This window comes from Perognathus longimembris, chromosome 21 (genome assembly GCF_023159225.1).
Source record: "Perognathus longimembris pacificus isolate PPM17 chromosome 21, ASM2315922v1, whole genome shotgun sequence".
Taxonomy (NCBI): Eukaryota; Metazoa; Chordata; class Mammalia; order Rodentia; family Heteromyidae; genus Perognathus; species Perognathus longimembris.
In genome coordinates, this window is record NC_063181.1 from 39,980,299 (window position 1) to 39,999,687 (window position 19,389).

Consider the following 19,389-nt stretch of genomic DNA (forward strand, 5'->3'; position numbering starts at 1 on the left):
ACACGGCTCTCTGGCAATGAACTGAGGTACAGTGTTGGGCACAGGAGTACTGGGGTTTGGAGTCCCTACGAGTTTGTTCTTGGCCATCTTCGTGTTTGCCTTAGCAAACTCTAGTCGTAGTGTCTGCGGAATTTCAGGATCGAAGCGGATGCCCTTTGGAAATAAAGAACAAATGGAAGATGTTTTCATTTCCTTAGAGTCCAACCGGAATGGTGACAAAATAAACACACCAGCAAACCCTGGCCTATCAGGAAAGAAAGGTCGGCAAGGGCTGTTATTCTCACTATTTACACAGAACATTCAAAAGCCACAACATGATGTGTCCCGAACATCAGGACACTTAACTCTGCTAAAAATTTTAGTTACATGGCTTTACAACCATCCCTTTCCTTCTCTGGACAAAAACTATCCAGTTGTAGGTTTAAAGTTTTAGTCAAGCAAATTCCTAGCACAGTTTAAGAACTCTGATCGCTACTTGTGAAAATATGACTGTAATCCATTTGACCGTGAAATACTCTGCAGCACTCAAGTCTGACACCTGAAATCCTATCAGGCCTGCGCTCTGAACCAGTGTTATACATAAACAATGTAAGTCTCCAATGCCTTTTAAATGCCTTTAAATGGAGAGAAAGACTCTGGTCTCATTTTAACTCAAGAGAGTTACATAGGTTTGCTGTATTCGGCATTACTTGGAAGACAGGAATTAATCAGTTGCAAGATTTTAACAGTATCATCATTTGATTCCAGTTCACTCGCAGATTTATACAAACTCCGAACAGTTTAAAAGGAGGTCCTGATTTTGATTATATTCGGCTCACAAACTACAGGGGAAGCCAAAGGATTACATAGACCCATGAGAGTCATTTCAATTATCTTTGTCCCTGTTATAGCAGTTGACCTAAAAATAAAAATTATGTTTGATAACAACTCACAAACACTATAAACAAGATTTAGGACAAGAACAATTTTATTTGTAACTCTCCCATTTAAGAAAAGTCTTCATTACTAAGCCTAACCAAGAACTAATGAAAACGGTATTCAGTGCCATGAATTCTGGACCCTAACAGCAGTAACAAAAAGAAATCCCAGAACAGTCCACTTGTGTACCCTGCAAAATAAGACTGTCCTGATCCTGAAAACCAGTACTGTGAATGCAGACCACGGGCCCAACGACCCCAAGTCAGATTTGTTCTTCCTAGCTTGAAACGCGGGAGCAACGTTGGCCAGGAGAACTGAGTAAACTGGAGATGAGCATCAAGGGCAGCTCAGTCCCAGCGATGTCAGGGGACCTCTGGGGCGGACTGGATGACGACAGCTATAAAAGGAAATGGGGGTGGGGGGAAGGAAAGAGAGGTCCTCAGGGAGGCACAGTGCCAGAGGCATCCTCCTGAGCGGGTTGGGATTTCTTCCTGAGCCTGATTTAGTCCTTGTCTCAGGAGAAACCACTGAAGAGTGGTAAACACAGGGGGTGGGGGGCCGGGGGGCCGGGGTTCACGTGTGTAGCTCTAACCAACCCAAGTAAAATGGGCAGGGGGTTTTGAGACATAAAAGGCCCTGGCTCTCTGGAACTGTTCCTGGTTGTACAGGGAGACCTCAGTATTGTCCTGCCACAAACCTATCTAAGGAAAGTGGGCTGTCCTCTGAAGCAGGATTCGCCTCACCAGCTTGCTACTCTATTACAGATACGACCCCAACAGAACCAAGCGTCGCAAATACGGACCTGACCATCTACGGTCACTGCTGAGAAACAGGTGTGAGCATTGGCTGTCACCTCAAGGTACGCCGTGTTAACACAAGTACGTTCCCGCCACACCCGCCACACACACACACACACACACACACACACACACACACACACACACACACACACACACGGGAGCTGCTTGTCACGGACTCTGAGCCACTCTGTCCACCTTCCTGAGAAGCAGCCAAGGCACAACAATCTGAAGACCTGGGTTGGCCCCGGGGGACGAGGGAGTTAGCGGAAGTAGGGACCTGTCTGTGGTCCTGGGCTAGGCAGTGAGGCTGAACCGCTCAACTACCATGCCTGCTACACTTGCACTGGTGTTCTGGAACTCACAAGACTCGACCTGGGCTGGTCCCATCCTGAAACAGGCTGACCTGCGCCTCCCGGCCCCCTTCTTCACGCCCTTCTCTTTAGCTAAAATAACATCAACATCATGTTCCAAATCAAAGTTCCAGCATCCTTATTTAAAAAAAAAAAAAAAAGGCTCAGAAGTTAAAATGACCTAATTTGCTTGGCAGCTTGTTTGGAGGCTTAGAATACAAGCCACATTCCTCCAACATCTTGAGCAGCAGGGCCATATTTGGTAATCAATATCCTGCTCAGCGAAGTTTCTGTCCATAGAGATTAGCCAAGGTCCAAACACTTGAAATGCTGAAGGATGACGCGGAAGACGCAGAACAGGCAGGAGACGGAGAACGTTCATATCATGAGGGAGAAAAGAAGAACAAGACAAGGAGAAAAGAGAGGAGGAGAGCCACAGATAAATAAAGCACCTTGTGCTTTTAATTAAGTCTAAGAAGACTTGTGTGTGGATAGAGTAAATTCGCATTAAGTGCTGTCAGGATAAGATTATTTCCAAGTGAAAGGGGAGTCAGCACCTCCCAAAGTCAACATGTCCTATTTACGTGGATCTGAAAGGAATAGTTAGAAATCGCTGTGATTATCAACTGGAGGATAAACACTAACTTATAAACAAACCAAGCCAATCTGACTGACCTCGAGGACAGCCAAGTTTCCACCAGTCCAGTTTAGTAAGATAGGATCTGCAAAGACTGAAGTCCCTGGCGAGATGGAAATACAGTGCTGACAACAGCGGGTCCTCGGGAGGCCAGCAGCCGGCTCCAGGGAGGGTGCCAGGCCAGGCCGAAGGTGCTGGGGAGGGAGGGGAGGCAGCGGGAAAGGCTCGCCAGGTGGCTGTCAGTCCAGGAAAGGGCTCAGCACATTGCCGGGTGACAGGATGCAGAAGGAAGGCCTGCAGAGCGTGCGTGCATCCGTGTGTGTGTGTGTGTGTGTGTGTGTGTGTGCGTGCGTGTGCATGTTTAGCCTGAAAGATCTGAAGTCTTTTGTGCATTCACAATCATCTGGGGAACTTTCTGGATAGAGTGCTGGGCTCACTGCAGAGTTTTTGAGTCACTAGATCTGGGCTAGGACCAGAAAACCCGCATTTCTAACAGGCTTAGAGAATGCTAAGGCTACCCGTGCAGGGCTATGTTTGAGAATCGTGGTAGATGAAGATATAGTATTAGCAGGAAAGAGACGTTCATAGCAAATTTCCAATAGACTAGATGTCGGAGCCCCAGGGGAGAAGCTAGGTGGGGCGCTGCCCTGCTGGTCTTATTCCCTGCAGAAATGTCTGTCTCTGACCAAAGCTGGCTGTTCAGGTGATGACACCCACTGTCTTCTGTGTTAGCATATCACCATATTCACCTTATCATCCTCTTTCTCCTCTGAACTGTTTAAGATGAAATTGTGACGTTACTTTTTCTTCCCAGTTTGATTCTCTAAAATCAAGGACACCCATTCTCCCGAACCATGATCTAATCCGGAATCATATTTAGCGTTTACTTGCTATCTTTTCTGTTTTCTTTTATCTAGAACAGGTCTTCACTTCTTGTCTTTCATGACCTTGACATTTGTAGTTTGTTTTGTACAATGTCCCTCACTTTGGCACTATATAATTTTTGTATTATTTTTTTAAGTCAGGTAGTGGGGGTTTTTTGTGTTTTGTTGTTGTTGTCTTGCCAGTCCTGGGGCTTGAACTCGGGGCCTGAGCACTGTCCCTGGCTTCTTTTTGCTCAAGGCTAGCACTCTACCACTTGAGCCACAGCACCACTTCTGGCATTATGTGGTGCTGAGGAATAAACCCAGGGCTTCATGTATACGAGGCGAGCACTTTACCACTAGGCCATATTCCTACCCCAGGTTGTGTATTTTTGGCAGGAGTATCAGAGATGTGTTTCTGCTCAGTGGCTCATATCAGAAGGCACAAGATGCCATTTTTGTCCTACAACCTCTAAGAGCTTTGATCATTTGCCAAGTTTCTCTACAATAGTGTTACTGATGTGTTTCCTTTCAAACTATTAAATATCTTACAAAATGATATTTTGAGGCTACAGAAATACTTTGGTTCTCATCAAACTTACTATTAGTCTAACAACAACTACAATTCTAAGCTGACAGGTTATTTTAGTAATCTCATTTTCTATATACCACTGTCTGTTCCAAGGAAAAACTTTCATTTTTAACCTGTTTGTTAATTATTCATTTAATTACATTGATACTGGCAGATATATTTGGTATTTTATCCCATGATTTCTAATAATATCTATAATTCACTTCTATCATTGTCTACCTATCCTACTGCCATACGTTCTCAGCATCTGTGGTTTCTGAACTCATTGGTTCAAACAATCAATCCATCAAAATAACCAGAAAAGTTGAGCACGGTGGCACACTTCGGTATTCCCAGCACAGTTGAAGGCAAATAATAGATCTTGAATTCAAGGTCAGTATGAGCAAGTTAGGAATTTCATACTTTCACATGTATAAATGAAAATAACATAATACGACCCATTAAAATATTAAAAAGGAGGGGTTTGTTGGGGAGAACACATACCATGTAAGTACATTACATGCTTGATATACCACAGTATCATCAGTTGGACAATATATAGTAATTTTTAAAAAGCACAAAGAATGAGGGAACAGATGACACTGTACAAAAGGAAATGGACCCATTACCTGATTCCCGTAATGTAATCCCTCTGTACATCACCTCTGTAGTAACAATAAAATATTTTTTTTAAAAAAGCCACACCAAGTATATACCAAGTGCATCTTTTTCTTGTCACTGTTTGTGGCTTTTGTTATTCTGATGGTTTAGGGTGGGTCTCGGAACTAATCTCTCATAGGCCCTAAGAAACAACATGTATTATGGCAAACACCTGTGCACTCATGCAAACACACACTCTCAAACTGTGTCTATTTCACGGCATCATTTAAACACATGGAAGTTCATACTGAAAGCAATAAATCAATCTAACATCACAAGGTTACTTCTAGCTTTCTCCATGGCATACTGGTAACTTCTTGGACAGAATCGTAGCTCTCATTACCTACTCTATTAACTTATATGTGTAATATAAAGATACACACTAAGTGGTTCCAAATTGCAAATCAATACCACCAGAGGGAAAAAAACACTAAGCTATTAGCTACAGTTCACTATTTGCAGGACTTCACACACACACACACACACACACACACACACACACACACACACACACACACACACACACACACACACACACACACACACACACACGAGGAGGCCTCGCGTTTCCCAGGGCCCTCACTGACATCCAGCACCACAGAATGTCACTGGAAACTACAGCGAGCACCAAGACCACAACATGCCTGGAAATGCATTCTTTTTACAATAATCTGTTCGGATCGCAATGCCTGCATTTGTGTGGGGGTGGGGGGGTGGGGGAGTCCAGTCATGGGGCGTGGACTCGGCCTGGGCGCTGTCCCTGAACTATTCAGCTCCAGGTTAGCGCTCTGCCACTTAAGCCACACAGTGCCACTTCCAGTTTTCTGGGGGTTCAGGGGAGATGAGAGTCTCACAGACTTTCCTGCCTGGGCTGGCTCCGAACCTTGATCCTCAGGTCTCAGTCTCCTGGGTAGCCATGATTACAGGCGTGAGCCACTGGCACTCAGATTCCCCCTTTCCTTCCTAATCTTACAGTTGCAAAACCCACATTCTCTTAGAACTGCCTTCTCAGATTCTCCTGGGAAGAGACCCCCGCAAAAAGATTCAGGGCTGTCTCCTAACCTGGAGTCCCACCGTGTGGTTAAGCTACCTAGCCTAATCTGTGATGGAGTCTGACTCTACAGTATTTTTATTCCCTCCCTCCCTGCACTGGGGATTGAACTCAGGGCCTCCTGCTTCAGGCACTCTTATCACTTGAGCTGGAGGCCTATCTTTTGACTCTCATCCTGAAAGGTAACCTACAGCAAGACTGGAAGGAGAGGCAGGAAAATGACTTCTTTCCAAATTATCTGAAATTATCAAGCACTGAACAAAACGTTGACTCAACAGTAAGGATTACTGTAAGCAGTGGCAACATCGACTGGTATCCAAGAGGAAGGAAGAACTCATTCAACCCTCGGGTAAGTCAAAAGAATGGTATGCTCTGCGGATGCTCTGCAGGCTTTGTAAGGCCTTGAGATTCAGATTCACTGAGCTCACCGCCCGGTCGGGCTTTAGTAAACAACCAGCTGGTTTCTCAGCAACCTCTTGGTTTGTCCCCAAGAAACACAGTGCAGCTCCAGTATCAGTCCTCTCCCTGCCGTGGACCAGGACAAGGTAAAAGAGAATGATGCTCATTATCCATTGTTGAACACGCTGAACAAGTTTCCCCGTGTGTTGCACAAGCAACACACTCAGAGGGTGGAGGTGGCTTCATGATACGACACCATGTTCGCGTCGGGCACGGTGGCATACATATGTACTTTAAGCTAATGCAAAAGAATGACTAGTTCAAGTATGGACTAGGCTACAGAGCAAAACTTTTAGTCTCAAAAAAAAATTTTTTTTTGTTCAAACAAAATAGTATTTGAAGCCCTTCTTGTGCCTCAAAAAGAATTCTGTACCAATAAGCCATTATTCCCCAGAATGGAAACCCCTTCTGTTGCCTGCCCTCTAAACAACTAGTCATCTGCATAATCTCTGCAAACTTGCTTATATATTCTGGATAGTTCATAAATCAAAGGTGTTTGGGGTTTTTTTCTCCACAGAACCCTTTTTTTTTTTTTAAATCAAGAATAATGTCATCCGGATTTATCCATGTTGTAACCCACATTACTTCTTTGTTGGTTGTGTGGTGTTTTTTTTTTTCATTGCTGAGTAAGAGTCTACTGTCTAGATATACCATACTTATTGTGATATTTCAACTTTTTGGCTTCGATGAATAAGGTTGCTATGAACTCGTGGGTACAAAATTCCTCTGTGAACATGTTTTTGGTTCCCCAAGAGTGACAACATTGCTGGATCAAATAATAATTCTATGTGACTTCGTGAAGAATGGCTACTTTCTAAGGCAGCTTGACCATTTCAACTCTCTTATCTATGTATGAGCACCCCGATTTTTCACGTCCTTCCCAGAATCTTGGAATGCTGCCTCTGTTTTGCTTTAGCCCCCTTAGTAGGTAGGAAGCACTGCCCCTTCGTCCTTCCATTTCCATTTGTCTATGCTGTTACATTTTAAAAGAGAGCTAAGAAGGAAACTCTACTATTCTGGTCACAAGCAAAAGAAATAACCTGGGGACAAGTTTTTCAACAAAATGAAAGGAAATGATGTTGAAAGAACCGATTCTTTTTCCATCACAAACTAGCAGGCAAATGCATATTTTAGAAATAGTCTGAGTTCTTACAGAGGCCAAAATAGATTTGGTGTGAGTACTATCAGCTTTCTCTCCTAGAAGCATCCATAAAACAATCTGAAAACAGACTCTATACAAAGGTCTCCCTTGGGGTCTGTGAAAACAATCATTTTTAGCTGACCCTCAGGTGACTGATACAAACCCCTTCCGGAAATCCATTACATTCTAACTCAATCAGTTTTTTAAAAATTGTTTTTTTGTTAGTCTTTGGGCCTCAGGACCCGGGTGCTGTCCCTGGGCCTCTTTTGCTCAAGGCTAGAACTCGACCACTTGAGCCACAGCACCATTTCCGGTCTTTTCTGTGTATGTGGTACCGAGGAATTGAACCCAGGGCTTCATGCACGCTAGGCAAGCACTCTACCACTAAGCCACATTCCCAGCCCCAGAGCTGTACCACTTTTGAGCCACAGCTCCACTTGCGTTTTTCTGGTAGCTAGTTGAAGACAAGAGACTCAGAGACTTTCCTGCCCAGCTGGCTTGGAACCTCAATCTTCAGATCTCAGCCTCCTGAGTAGCTAGGATTATGGGGGTGAGCCACCAGCACCCGGGCCCTGTTCCTTAGCTTTATCACCCCGAAGGCTGGTGCTCTACCACTCGCGCTACAGCAATACTTTTGGCCTTTGGGGCTGGGGGGTTAGCTAGCGATGAGCCTCCTTGACTTTCCTGCTGAGGCTCGCTTCAAACCTCCACCTTCATGTAACAACTTTCTGAGTAGCCAGGATTACAGGCACCAGCCACAGGGCCCTGTCTCAATCTCTAGCGAGTGAGCAGGTTAAGATAAGGAAGGGTGTGCGTTAGTTACACATAAGAATGACTTGAAAACAGAAGTGGAAAGGTGAGGAGTATCCCAAAAACTTCTTCCAACTCAGTAATCCTGAAACTGAATGAACAGAAATTCTCAGTCATGTATGTGCATATTATTGCGTCATAAGTACTTGCAATGCCCCATTTCCTGTTAGTTTTAGTATCAATATTAGAAGGAAGGTGGTAGGAGATAAGTGTCTGTTTGTAGAAGAGGGTGGTACAACGCACGGCATGAACCTCACACCTATGAGCACCGGGGATGAGGCTTCCTACGCCCCCGGTTCTCAACCCCCTTCTCACCCAACCTTAGGAAGGTCTGGAGATGGGGGGGTGGGGGGGCTCCACATAACTGAAGGTCCCACTGGCATGCGTGGGAGGAGGGTAGGCCCCACAGACGGGCAGAAATGCCTTATCTCAAATGACAACAGCCTCGCCTACACAGAGGAGCAAATCAAGGCTCAGAGCAGCCCACACCTGCACTTCAGATTCCCAGGTCGCCACTGGCAGAATCCAAGCCAGCACGCAGAAAGGCTTCTGATGACCCCGATGGGGTTCGTGGCTGGGAGGATGCCACAGGTTCGGGAAGTGCTTTGCTATTCAAAGCCCGCATTGTTTTCAGAAAATAACTGAGGCGGTTGTTCAGTCCCCGGCTGTGCTGGAACAGGTAGAGAAGGGATCCAACAAAGAAGGCGCAGTCAGGGGAGAATTCGGCAGATGTAAACCCGATTTCATACTTTTCCTAAATAAGGACATGGCTCACAGAAACATCAGGACTGTTAATACAACAGCGCAGGCTGCTGGGTGACTGCCCGCTGAGGAACTTATCAGACCAATTACGCCTTGTTCTTTTCTTAATCCAACCACCGCTAAGTGTGTGCCCTGGCTTCACCTTAGAACCATCTGATTTAATGTTCACTGTCCTCACTTCAAAGTATGTATCCCATCAATTTGATCAAAGTATGTGATAGGCATGTATATAAATATTACAAAGAAATTCCTTTGGATAGTTAATTTGGAGCAGTAAAAAAAATTTCAGATGAAGTTGCAAAATGAAATGCCACTGGGGAGGGGAAATGAAGTTATGTGTCCTTCTCCTCCTTAGTAAGATAGCTAGTTAGACTTCAAGAAAGAGACCTCTTCCCCCAAGGGATTTTTGGGGGGTATAATTAGTTGGGCTGATGCTAGGGGAAGCATCACATTGCTAGATACCATATTGCCTTGTTTTTTTTTTACTGTTTTCAAGAAAAACCAATAAAAATGTGCATATATGCTCCGTATAAAATGAAACCATGTTGTTTTGGAGGTCTTGGTGACAGCAGTAGTATTGTTCCATGTCTAGAATATTTCCACAGAGCCACCTATAATTTGCAGCATACATCAATTTCTCTTTCTAGTATAATAGTCATAAATAAGCTAAGGTCCCTAAGTGCTACTAAGGAGCTTGACCGTGACACAGAAGTGCAGTTGCATTCCTCAACAGGTCTTAATGGTTTTTAGTGACTAGGTCACTTTGTTAAATATGGTAACTCTTGCGCTTTCCTTTCATTCCTGTGAATGAAGTGTGGCATTCAAATTCACAGCTCCTTTACTGCTAAGCCAAATGCCTATGGGAAAACCTGCATGCCAACTAAGGTAAGGATGTACCTGCACAAATAATGAAACCAGGGGAAACTTCATCCTATCCCGACAGTGTAGTCAATCCCCTCCTGTTTAGCAGAGGAAATGAGAAAGTCACTTCTCTAGCAGTGTTGTCAAGCTGTGGTTCCAGTGACAATTGTAAGATATACCTTGTAAGATTTACCTTCGGGTAAAAGGCTCACAGCAGGAATTATGGGGATGGGGATGGGTTTGGGAGTCTACCTGGATTCAACTACTGCTTCCACACTGCAGAGCTTTCTGTGCTCCTAGCTCCTCAGCTATTATAAGCTGTCCAGAACCCACAGGGTTGACTGTATAGATTTCATGAGTTCTAGTGAACATTTAAGATGAGCACACAGCAAATGATGTACACCAAACGCAGTTATCAGATAGCCCTCTCCAAATGTGAACTGCTACCGCCCTTTTCCCTTTGGGAGAGTGCTGCTCCCGCTTGGAGAGGAGACATATCATCACATTCGCGCGCATCTCCAACTGACAGGCAGTGGAGCCTGGGAGCTGCTTCCCACTCTGGTGCGGTGGAGTTCCACCTGCTTGCGTTTCCCTCATAGAAAGCCCCTTTCTATCGGCCCACAGTTGAACTGGCTCCCAGACACCTGACTGGTAACTGTAGAGACTGAATCCTTCGGCAGAACCACCAAGAAGACAGATGAAGAAGGGGACAGAAGTCTCCAACCGGACCATCAGCTGCAGCTGCATTCATTTCTTGTGCACTGAATACATTTCCCTGTTGTTAAAGCCAGCCCGCCCTGTGTACATGACCTGTGTACATGCTTTAGAAGGATCTGCTTAGTATAGGATGACTATAAAGTCAGGGCAGGACCTTTGAAGAAGCTATAAACTCGATCCTTAACATGTCAACGGAATCAGAGTCAAGCAGAGTTTATTTTCCAAAGGGCCACGAGGGCATGGTTGTTTGAACTTCTGTCTCAGCAGTCTCAAATTATATTGAAAAGGATTATTGAAAGAGTCAGACCCTGACAAAGATAGGAAGGGGCTCTAGAAAGAATTGGCAGCCAAATACAGGCAGTAACCCATTAAAACAGTATTTCACAGCGTGGCTTTGAAACAGACATTACAGGCAACAGGGGCCAGGGTGCAGAGGGTGCTCTTTCATTCGGAAGTCCTGATGCTAGCGTTTTCACTCCAAGGACTTAGATGGTAAACAGGGGTCAATGTCTCTGGAACGGACAGAGGCAGATCCTGGAAATCTTTAAAGCAGGGGTATGCAATGTGGCTGTCGCTGCCGGCGGTCTCTCCGTGCGCATCCCCTGCTCCCTCTGGACTTTGCCTTTGGTCGGGACAATGTGTCCACCCATAAGCATTCAGCCCTCCCCTCCACAGGGAGGCCCCGTACCCCCGCTACCTGCCCTCCAGCAGAAAGCTGTACCTAAGTACAGACCAACGGTGTGGCTTACAGTGCCTGCAACGTATGTGAATTACAAAGCCCGGGGAGAGCTATGCTGGAAAAGGATGAGCTTCAGAATGTTAATATCCAATTAGTAAAGGGCTATACAAGTCCTCTAAAAATTATTTGCTTTTAAGACAAAAACATTACTAGTGTTCCTGTGTGGGCTCTTCATGGAAAAGACTTAATGGCAAATCTCCTAATTACTGAAAGGATCTGTGCTACCTAACATGCATTATGGCTACATCAAACAAAATAAGCCCATTTAGCCAGGGAGGTATAAAAAATTTAAAGATATCTTGGATTAGCCAGGCCCCAGATGGCTCCCGCCTGTAATCCCAGCTTCTCAGGGGGCTGGGATCTGAGGATCACCATTTTAAGTTAAGTCTGGGCGGGAGCTCCTGAGACTTGCTCAGGTGGAAGTGAGCCCTAGCCTTCAGTCCAAGAGGGGAGGGGAGGGGAGGGGAGGGGGGAGGGGAGAGGAGGGGAGGGGAGGGGAGAGGAGAGGAGGGGAGGGGAGGGAGGGGAGAGGAGAACACATACCAAGTATGTCTGTGTCTGTGGAAAATCCTATTCAAGAGTAACTCCTACTTGCGCGGTGGGCATGCTAAGAAAACACAGTCAATACATTCTGCTCTTAGCTTTACCTAAGCGGGCTATTTGGGGATCCATCTTAACTTTCTGTATATGCTTTAGGGATCACTCTGCAAAGTTTACTTTAGGCTTTTAATAGTGGCTGGTGTGGAAAGAGGAATAAAAGCAGCGGGGGAAGGAGAGAAAAACAGTGCTGACATAAACAAACTCTACAAGTGAAAAAAGACAGTTGCCTGAACTTTCCAAACCATTTTGAAAAGACTTCCATTTAAAGATCATGCACAGACAACAACATTTTTATAGCCCCGTTTCTGCCCGCCAGTTTTGTGTGTGTTTTCTTTTTTTTAAAGCAATGAACCTGGAAAGGATCTCATGAAGTTCCCCACACCGTCCATTCTACCAAGCTTGGGTAATGTTAATGAAGTTAAAAACCGAGGGGAAAAACAAAGAATGGGCATTCGCATTGCTATCTTCCAGGTGCGAAGCCAGATGAAAATTCCTTTAAAAAACTGTATCCCATGGCTACAGGAAGGATCCTAAGTACCAGCTCAACTAATTTACTGGGCCTCAAAGCCGTTCACTGACACGAATACAGAAAAGTTGTTTTGCCTGAGGTGGGAGGGAGCCATCTCTGAATGAATACCGTTAAATTACAGGAAAAAAGAGAAATTGCGCCCCAACTTTTTCTTTTGAATGCTCAGATCCTTGTACAAGGGAGGCAAATGTTCTACCACTGGGTTACAGCTCTAGACGTTGAAAACTCGTTTTCCAAATGTCTAGCCCACACCATGAAACAGCCTACAAATTCCTTCCAACCCCAAACCTGCAAAGAGTTGAAAAGAATGTAAACAGTCAAGGACAAACGGAGGAAGTTCTCGGCAAAGTACTTCCTGTGTTGCACAGGAACCAAAAGAAAACAGGGCAAACAAATCTCACCTCTGAGCAGCTCAACGTAGTGCTGTCCCTCCCTCTCCGCAACACTGCGACCCCTGCGTTCATCTTCTGCAAAAGACATTCATCCTCTGCAAAAAGACTTGCCTTGCACACACACACACACAACTCGGCAGCTAAACAAATGAACGGATGTGTACAGAATCAATCGGAATTTGGAACGGTAAAAGAGGTACAATTAATGAGGGAATAAACATTCATCTGAATGTTTGGATTACAATAGCTTATGAGTTTGAGAGTATTAAGGACTAAACCACACAACTACATCCTGCCCTCTACCCCTCTAAAAAAGAGCTACTAGAAGGGGAAATGCATCAATTAGCCATTAATTCTAAATCAATGTTCAGAAATATTCTGAAGCCCGTGGAATCTGAGATGCCACAAACATTATATGCAGAACTTTGTGAAGATTATCATCTTCATTAGGCACCAAGGTTTTTATTATTCTGGTTAGAAAAATGTACATCTCATTTAATTTGATCTTTATGCCATTTGAGGCCGGAATGATCAACTGTAATGAGAGGGTTAGAGTGTCAAATCAGTCCAAGGGTCAGAATCAATCAACTGTGACAACTTCAAGAAGACATACTTGGGGGCCAGGCACTGAGGAGGCAGAAGCTCTCAACACAAAACTCACTTTCCTTCATCCACTTAGCCTTCCTTAGGGATTTAGGACCTTTCCATAGGTGCAAACTTGGTGCTGCGTTACATACAAATGCACCAAGCCCTTCTTTTTTTTTTTTGGCCAGTCCTGGGCCTTGGACTCAGGGCCTGAGCACTGTCCCTGGCTTCTTCCCGCTCAAGGCTAGCACTCTGCCACCTGAGCCACAGCGCCGCTTCTGGCCGTTTTCTGTATATGTGGTGCTGGGGAATCGAACCTAGGGCCTCGGGTATACCGAGGCAGGCACTCTTGCCACTAGGCTATATCCCCAGCCCCACCAAGCCCTTCTAATAAAACATAAAAAATAATGGTCATTGTGATCAGTAAATTTTTTTTAAATGATCATCTGAATGTGTTTCCATCCACTATGTTGGTGAGCATCCTTTAAGATAAATCAAGTTTACCAGGATGTGTTGGAAAATGAAGCATCTTCCTGACTCTAAAAGCCTTTCTACCATTAGTTTTACCGTTGGTTAGCATTCTACAATACAAACCACCAGGTTCTCTTGCATGACCTGTAATTGCAATGTTTCTTTGTTTGGACATCATCACATCTGCCTTCCTCATGAACACCAAAATTCTGCGAGAAATTATACATCAATATTTGGTGAGTAAGGGGTTCTAAAAGTCCTAGCTTTAAAAAAAAATCTATATAGATATTTTGTAGAAGGAAATTTCTACCTGACTGTAATCCTGAAGAAATTTTTTATCTTTTAATGTTCAAACAGTAATTTTGAAAACTTGGTCCACAGTAAATGGGGAAAAGACTCCCAAAAAACCAAAGCTTAAAGTTCTTTACCAACATTAGTTAAGGATCGCCACAGTTTTCACCCTGTGGTCCACAGAAAACACTGATTTTTTTTTTTTAAGTTGGTATTCTGATTTGAACAGTATCTTGAGGTTTGCTTGGAGGCTACTCTATTCCTAATGTAACACAATTTAGAGGGAAAATTTTAGGCTGAAACTACTAACTTTTTAATGAATTTTAATTCTTTAGAATAGACATTAAGGAGTATAGTCATATTCATTAGAATTCAGTTTTACGTCTTATTTCTACTATTCGATGTATTAGATGTAACTTTTAAAAAATATTCTAGGCAGAAGCTACACTTGAGCCACACCTTTAATCTGTTTTCATATTCCAGTAACATTTACTCTTTTCTTCTGACACATTTATTTTACAAATAACAAATATTAACTGAGTGCCAGGGCAGGAGGCTCAGTGGCACAACACAGTGCGTGGTCCTAGATTCAGTTACTTTGAAAAAAAAAAAATCAATCTTGAATATTTGTGGTCCTCACATTAAAATTCTAATGTAGTCATATAGTAACTACTATATATCGGTAAGATGATAGTTAGACAGTTAAGAAAACCCAGTAATTATAAAGTAAGAAACCATCTCACATGGTATATACTATCCAAGCACAGTAACTGACAAGTGTCCTGTCAAAACACATGATTCTCCTTTCAGGGAGGAAAAGTCCTATTCCATGCATCAAGATCTTAAAACCTCCTAAGTGCATTCCATTTACAGGTTACAGATCTCAAGTTCAAATTCTTACAGATGATCAGAAACATTAAGCCAATGTGTGAAACGGGGCGTGGGCCTTCTCTTCATCGTGATGGTGTGTGATGGATAACCTCCGATTAACCACCAGAAGACTGCAAGTGGCACTGGGGTCCAAAGTGTTAGAGCATTCTCCTTGAGCACAGAGAACTGCGGGAAGCTGGCTGCCAGTGGCTGGGACCTGCAATCCCGGCTACTCAGGAGGCTGAGATCTGAGGAATGACTTGAAGCTGGCCTGAAGCCCGGGAGACTCTTATCTCCAATTAACCACTCAAAAACCAGAAGTGGCGCTGTGGCTCAAGTGGTAGAGCACTAGCATCCAGCACAAGAGGCTCGGGGACAGGGCCCAGGCCTTGAGCTCAAGCCCCACAACTGACTCCTCCCTCAAAAACAGGGTCACCAAAATGTGTGGTTCCGTGGAAAAATACAGGGATGTGGAAGGCTCTTTGATTCTAAAACTGAGTTGAATTTTGGAGAAAAAAAAAATAAATGAAAAATCCTATTAAATAGCTTGCTCTTTGCCGAAAAATTCCACAACCATTGTAATTCCTACTTACATTTAACAAACAGGGAAATTGCCAGGTGCTGGTGGCGCACATCTATAATCCTAGCTACTAAGGAGGCTGAAATCTGAGGATCTGGGTTCGAAGTTGGCCAGAGCAAGAAAGTCCATGACTATTATCTCCAGTTATACACCAAAAAAGCGGGAAGTGGAGCTGTGGCTCAAGTGGTAGAGCACTAGCCTTGAGCACAAAAAGCTCAGGGACAGTGACCAAGTCCTGAGTTTAAGCCCTAGGACTGGCAAGCGTGTACACACACACACACGCGTACACACACGCGTACACACACACGCGTACACACACACGCGTACACACGCATACACACACACACACACAAGCCCCAGGAAATTAAGATTCCTAACACTTACCGAAATACCTTAAAAAAAAATCTTGGGAGGAAAAAATGCAAAAATCACACAAGGCTATCACATTTGAAATGTAATTGAACTATGTTTACACAAACCGATCAATCCTAAAGGCCACAATGGAAACCCCAGGACAGTTTCACACAGCCATGGCCTATCAGGCTGTTCCCTCTGGAGAAGCTGCGTGAACTTGCCATCTCCGCATCAGGACAGCCACCAGTCTGTGCATGAGAACCTGGGTTCTTCCTGCCTAGTTCCCTGGGGAAAGGAAGAGGATTCTAACGTCTCTGAGAACTAGTCCTTCTCGCAACTTCCATAGAGATTCTCACTGGTGCTGCATTTTCCGGCTTCCTCTAACTCAAACGAAAACAGTTTGCTTCAATCTTCTTTTGGTAAGGGATAGCCAGAGATTTAAATTCTTCACACTTGAATAAAATGCACCTTTGGGGTGGGAGGCATGGCGTCGTTGGTGTAACACTGGCCATGAGCAAAAGAATCAGACAACGAGTTTGAGTATTGGATACAACTATAAGGTAAGTAGATAGATAGAATGCACCTTGATTTATTTCTTTCAGCATGTTTTAAAAAAAAAAGAAAAAAAAAAGGAAGCAAGCAATGGTCTCATTATGTAGCCCGGGCTGACCTTGAATTTATGATCCTCCTCTCTCAACCGCCCTCTGGAATGCTGGGGTAACGGGTCTGCACCCGAACCTTAATCAATCACTTTCTATGCCATCTATCTTAGGGGGATTTAATAGCAATGGTAATGCAGGTCCAGCAGAACAAGATGAAAGCAAAGGAAAAGAAAAATTAGTCAAATCCTAGAATGGAGCAAATGACATGGCTAGCATTTGTTACCCAGGACTTTATTCTTTTTTTTTTTTTTTTTAATGGCTGTGGGGCTTTAACTCAGGGCCTGGGTGCTATCCCTTCCCTGTCTGGCTCAAAGCTAGCCTTCTCACACTTTGAGCCACAGCTCCACTACCTGTTTTTGAGTGGCTAACTGGAGATAAAGAGTCTCACGGGGACTTTTCTACACAGGCTGGCTTCAAACCCTGATCCTCAGATCTCAGTCTCCTGAATACAGCTAGGATTCTAAGCACGAGCCACCAGCGCCTGGCTACCCAGTACTTTAAAGAAACTGTCTTTGGGTTATTAGCCACATTCAGCTCTTTTATACAGTCAACCTATTTCAAATGTGGGGGAGGGGGGGAAGGAGCGGTTGTTTTCCAATACTCTAAGCAACCTCACACTGCTGAGAAAAAGAGAAGAACCCCAAATTCCCCCCATCGCAGGGTTCTTCAGAAGGACAAGCCTAGTCCTCAACCTCATGAGGTCAAATGGCCGCCTTCAAACCCTGTGAGTCAAGAGTAAGCAGTCATAAACAGATACAAGAGATAAACATTAGGCCCAGCTCATGATTTCATCTGGCAGTCCAGTGACCTTCCCATCCAAAAGTCCCAGCTGAATTGCCGCAAACTGGGTCTCTTCAAGCGCCCTGAGCGCCAGGCTTAAGAGAAACCGAGAGAAAAACATCGAAAAAGCGAGAAGAAAGAAACATAGCCACATGGATGCCAACAAGAAGGAGGGTTCAGATAGGCCATCTGGAACCTTTTATTTAGGACATGTTTTGTTTGGTGTGAAGAGAGTTTACCTAGTCACGTAAGCTGTACAAATATGAAGATCAAAAGTCCTACCTTGCACAGGAAGAAGTCCTACCTGTCAGGAAAATGAATGATACAAGAAGAAACAAGAGCCTGACAGGCAGATATCAAAGCAAAGCCAAAAGGCCCATGTGCGGCCAGGGCCTACCCTACCCTGACATTCCACAGGACTGAAGAGCTTGCAGCAACGGCGCTTTCACTCTGGCCATGAAACAATATTCACAATACTGGTAATGTTTACAGGACTGGCAAATGTTCCGCTTAATGATTTACTTTAGAAGTGAACAAGCCTTTCATTTCTCATGTAACAAATCTGGGCTGGGAATGTGGCTTAGTGATGAGAGTACTTGCCTAGCATGCATGAAGCCCTGAGTTCAGTTCCACAGTACCACCACATAAAAGGCCAGAAGCGGCACCGTGGCTCAAGTGGTAGAGTACTAGTCTTGAGCAAAAGGAGCTCAGAGACAGTGGCCGGGCCTGAGTTGCCAGGACTGGCAACAAAAAGAAAAAAAGATGAGCCAATCGACTCTACTGAGGGACTCAGAACTTTGTCCCTTTCCTGCTCCAGGCTAGAGTTCTAGCACTAGCTACAGCGACTTATATTTCTAAAAATTCTTCTCATTCTATGTTGAATCAATAAATACCTTCTGAGTTCAAACCCTAATATCAACAGCAAAGAGAGAGGAAAAGAAAAAAAGAGAATCCAATGACAACTTCATACCTCTTAAAATGAGTTCGAATTTTTGTTGTTGTTGTTATGGGGCTTGAACTCAGGGCCTGGGTGCTGTCCCTTCCATCTTTTTGCTCAAGGCTAGCGCTCTACCACTTTGCACCACAGCTCTACTTCCAGTAGGTATATACCCAAAGGAAATGTCAACAGGGATTCAAGGTGCGTGCAGTTCTGATGTTCACTGCAACATTATTCACAATAGCCAAAGAAGACGATCTAACTGGTCCTCAATACGTGAATAAACAAAAGGTCCATGATCCAAGAATGGAATACTATTCAACTATAAAAGAAATGAGGGCTGGGAATATGGCCTAGTGGTAGAGCGCTTGCTTGCCTCATATACATGAAGCCCTGAGTTCGATTCATCAGCACCATATACACAAAACAGTCAGAAGCAGTGCTGTGGCTCAAGTGGCAGAGTGCTAGCCTTGAGCAAAAAGAAGCCAGGGACAGTGCTCAGGCCCTAAGTCCAAAGCCCAGGACTGGCCAAAACAAACAAACAAAAAGCTGTTGAAAAAGAAGCCAGAGACAGTGCTCAGGTCCTGAATTCAAGGCCCAGAACTGGCCAAAAGGAAAAAAAAAGAAATGTACTCACTGCCTTAAGTATGAAACTGTAACCCCTCTGTACTTTGACAATAAATAAATAATAATAAAAAAAGAAATGACAGCATTTGTGAACTCAGTGATAGAAAAGTTTGCCCCGCATGTGAGATTGGGTTTGATTTCCCAGCGCTGACAAGGTTTTTATAAAAGAAATAGAAATTTTAAGTAATACTGTCAATTTAGATGATCTTCTAAATCATTATGCTAAAAAATACAAAGAAACATTTTAATATCTAGAAGAGGCAATTCACAGAATAGGGACAGATGAGGAGGTGGTAGTAGCAATCATTTTTGCTTGAGTCAATGAACACATTTTTCTGGTAGCTGTTCAAGATGGTGAATGTACCTAATTTT

The 19,389-nt window shown here is 44.1% G+C and overlaps 1 protein-coding gene across 3 annotated transcripts in view; it reads right to left on the bottom strand.

The window, feature by feature from the left end:
- Rbpms (RNA binding protein, mRNA processing factor) overlaps nt 1–19,389 on the bottom strand; it is a 152,009-nt gene that overhangs the window by 47,499 nt on the left and 85,121 nt on the right. For all 3 annotated transcript variants that reach the window (XR_007208529.1, XM_048330548.1, XM_048330546.1), the window contains exon 5: nt 3–153. Coding sequence is in view for 2 of the 3 variants with exons in the window: in XM_048330548.1 (XP_048186505.1) it covers nt 3–153 (151 nt within the window). In the remaining variant the exon portion in view is untranslated. The remainder of the gene's footprint in view (nt 1–2; nt 154–19,389) is intronic.